This window comes from Fragaria vesca, unplaced genomic scaffold (assembly GCF_000184155.1).
Source record: "Fragaria vesca subsp. vesca unplaced genomic scaffold, FraVesHawaii_1.0 scf0513167, whole genome shotgun sequence".
NCBI classification, from domain to species: domain Eukaryota; kingdom Viridiplantae; phylum Streptophyta; class Magnoliopsida; order Rosales; family Rosaceae; genus Fragaria; species Fragaria vesca.
Window position 1 is genome coordinate 67739 of NW_004443449.1, and position 3944 is coordinate 71682.

The following is a 3944-nucleotide window of genomic DNA, read 5'->3' on the forward strand; positions in this document are numbered from 1 at the left end:
TTTTAACGAAGCAAAGCTTTGGTATCCCACCTTTTAAAAACTTTAAAACGGTATCCCACCTTTTGACCCCGACATAAGATCGGTATCTGAGGCTAACGGGGGACGTTGGCTCCGTTACAGAAACATATTAAATTCAAATTGTAAAGGGTATTTTTGTCTAATCACCTAATAACACTCCCTTCTCTCTCTCCACATCAGTGTGTAACCGTCGACTTGACCTGAACTCCCAATCCCCACATGGCCGCGTGCGGAGCCGACACCGCCCGAACCCTTGCCTGTCGCGACGGCCACGCAGCAGCGCAGCTAAAGCTCATCTCCATCGCCGTTATCTTCATCACCAGCGTCGTCGGCATCACCTCCCCCGTCCTCCTCGCCCGTCACTTCCAAGGCAAACCCGCCTACGACCGCGCCACTCTCTTGATCAAGTGCTTCGCCGCCGGCGTCATCCTTTCCACTTCCCTCGTCCACGTCCTCCCCGACGCCTTCGCCGCCCTCTCCGACTGCCACGTCCTCCTCGAGAGGGAGGTGTCGGGTACCCGTGGCGGGGACCCGAGGAGGAGGGTACGGGGTTTAGGTGCCGGGATACTGGTCGAGGTAGCCGGAGTTCGGGGAGGTAGAGGAGCTTGTGGTGATGATTTGCTACGTCCCGGGAAGGCGGGGAAGAGGTGTCGGGTTGCAGGGATGGGTGACCCCTTTTTTTTTTTGAAACATGGCAGTGGGGTTGTTGTAGTAGCAAGAGAGGAGACGGGCTGCACCAGGAAGAGAGAAAACCATGGGTGCCCAAAGTAATTCTGGGTTTGGCCATGCCGGCGCATGGGTTGTCACCAGAGGTTGGAGAGGTCGCCGGACCTTGTGTCGTGGAGGCATGGTTTGGACACAGAAGAGATGGGAAGCTGGGTGTCCATATATAGGTGTCCAGATTAGTTCTTTTGGCGTTGTTCACCGGCGCGTGGGTCTTGGCGGGAGGTCGAAGAGGCCATGCTGGACTCATTGGAAGACATCGAGTATGATGGCTGGGAAGGTGGGCTGCCCTGCGGTGTCGGCTCCGCACGCGGCCATGTGGGGGTTGGGGAGGTTCAGGTCAAGTCGACGGTTACACACTGATGTGGAGAGAGAGAGAGAGAGGGGAGTGTTAATAAGTGATTAGACAAAAGTACCCTTTACAATTTGAATTTAATATGTTTCTGTAACGGAGCCAACGTCCCCCGTTAGCCTCAGATACCGATCTTATGTCGGGGTCAAAATGTGGGATACCGTTTTGAAGTTGTTGAAAGGTGGGATACCAAAGCTTTGCTTCGTTAAAAGGTCAGATACGGTTTGGATCTTTTTTCCAAACATTAAATACATCATTCTTTTGGATTCTGTAAAACAATATCGTGTTTTGTTAGAATTAGGTAATTCATAATGAATAAAATTCAAAGGAAAAATGGTCCAAACAGTGTCTCACCTTTTGAAGAAGCAAAACTTTGACATCTCACTTTGACACATCACCCAGTTGGTCTCACCTTTTGCTCCAGAAATGTGGAATACGCCTGGTCTATGAGCAAGATGCTGAATGGTTTTCCAGTATGACCAACTGGGTTGAATCGGTTTGTATGAGTGAACTTGGGGATGAAGTCTTTGTACCGCAGTCTGCCTGCTGGTTTAATCCATCTTTGAAATGGTAGAATAATTTTTAAATTTCTTATCCCACATCTGTATTTCGTTGTATTGGCTTAATGACATATCTAATTGAATATTACAGGGAGAGATGCATTCCACCCTTGGAAGACGAATCCACACGTGTGGTGCGAGAGAACGTTGAATCTCTTCTTCCAAGATACCTTGAGGTCGATCCGTCAGTGTTTATCTTTATGATCTCTAATCTCTGTCTTGGAAATAAAAGAGGTTACTAAATTGTGCATTTTCAATATTCCAGGGACTCAACAGTCGGTCTAAAATGTTCGAATTTAACCTCAGAGGAAGCCCAGGGTGGTTTGAGTTGTCTCACTGTCTCCCGGATAGTAGGTCAAATTCTGCCGCAGTGCCAATTGAGATGCCTCAAAATCTACAGAATAACAAGAAGTGGATGGGAATGGCAATACACGCTTCACTTGTGGAGGAAGTGGGACGTCAGGAGGACAGCTATTGGGTATTTGTTGCACTCAAAGCAGGTGACGGATTTGCTGACGTTTTGTTCCCAAAACCTATGCACATCAGGCCATCGTCAGAAGAACGGCATCAACTTTTGTTTTGTTATATACCGCGGGCGCAGATTCCAGAAGCGGCGTCATCTCAGACACTAACAACTGCTTGTGGGTTTTCCATCGGTATCGACAGCCCTTGTGTTAAAGTTCAAACATGTGGGTTCCGTATTGTGTACCAGGAAGATATACAAGGGTTTGCTGATACTATTCTCCAGTGCATTCAGAGGGAAGATTCTCTTAAAGCTTACGATAAGTGGCTGGAGGAGAGAATGGCAGAGCGGGATGACGCCCATTTAGAGAGAATGACAGAACGGGATTCCAGAACCCCACGGGAGAAGTACTTTGACTTGCACTCGCAAAAATATAGAAACTGGGTATCTCTCTCCCATAAAATATAAATGATTAAGTTCTCCTTCTTCTTCATTTAGGAATTCTTATTGACATTTGAACTTACATTTACAGGACTGGTGTGACCCTCGTCCTCTTTCTCGTTGCTTCGAGAGAGGTGAAATTTTCAGGTCGAAATGGTTCATGCCTTTCATCAACCAAGGAAACTCCGCAGAAATCCAGCTGCCTCCGAATCTCTTCGATGATGATAATTGGTTGGGGTTTGCCGCATGTTCTGGGTTCTCCAACAACCAATATCCAAACATTTGTTGGGGTAGAGCTGTAACTCACCTCCTCTGATCCAAGCTTGCTGCACTCTTATACAACTGCTCTTCACACTTCAATCAGGTACGTTGCCTTGATCTTGATCTCCTGCACTCAATCACACACACACCACTATATATTTGATACAGAGATGATAGTAGAATCAAATAGATACAAAGAGATTTGATGAAATGGGCTGGAGCTGTTACTCTCAGTCCTCTTCTTTCATATATTTTCTGATGTTGTTTTGTAATGCAAAGATAGCAGATCTGATACTGTTATATCAGTTCACTGTATATGTCTTCTTAGACACACTACCTTGTACACAAAAGTCAAAGATTAACTAAAGCTTATTTTAACTAGAGTTAACCAAACTAGCATAAGGTTAAGAAAGTAACTAAGCATTAACTTTAACACTCCCCCTTAATGCTTTGCTTCTTGACTCCCAGTAATTCTCTGAAATACTCAAACTTGTCTTTTGGCAATGCCTTTGTGAAAATATCAGCAACTTGATCTTCTGTCCTGCAATATATCACATCAATTTCTTTGTCTTCAACAGCATCTCTAATGAAGTGATGCTTGCGAGCTATGTGCTTGGTTCGGTTGTGAAACACCGGATTCTTAGCCATCGCAATTGCAGATTTGTTGTCACACAGTATTGGAGTAGGTTCTCCTTGCTTTTCACCAATATCTTCCATGATACTTCTCAGCCATATTGCTTGAGAGGTTGCCAAAGATGCTGAAACATACTCAGCTTCAGCAGTAGACAAAGCAACTGTCTTTTGCTTCTTGGACTGCCATGAGAACACACCTGTACGTTCCAAGAGTGAAAGCATAGCCAGAAGTACTCTTTGAATCATCACTACCAGGACAAGCACTTTAGCCGACGAAAAATTTTCGTCGGCCTGTTATCTTAATTCGTCGGCTAAGATCTTAGCCGACGAAGGCTCGTCGGCTATAGTGTCGTCGGGAAAAGGTCGTCGGTGATGACTTTAGCCGACGAAATTTTTTTTTTTCGCGGCTATAGTCCCACAGTTAGCCGACGAAAAAACATGTCGTCGGTTTTTTTCCCAGACTTTAGCCGACGAAACATTAATATATTCGTCG

The 3944-nt window shown here is 45.7% G+C and overlaps 1 protein-coding gene across 1 annotated transcript in view; it reads left to right on the forward strand.

Moving 5' to 3' along the window:
* The first annotated feature begins 978 nt into the window (after positions 1-978).
* Positions 979-3944, forward strand: part of LOC101301936 — a 9965-nt gene continuing 6999 nt past the window's right edge. The window contains exons 1-5 of the mRNA XM_004310223.1: positions 979-1080; positions 1518-1663; positions 1745-1829; positions 1919-2560; positions 2649-2837. Of these exons, the coding sequence (XP_004310271.1) occupies positions 979-1080; positions 1518-1663; positions 1745-1829; positions 1919-2560; positions 2649-2837 (1164 nt within the window). The remainder of the gene's footprint in view (positions 1081-1517; positions 1664-1744; positions 1830-1918; positions 2561-2648; positions 2838-3944) is intronic.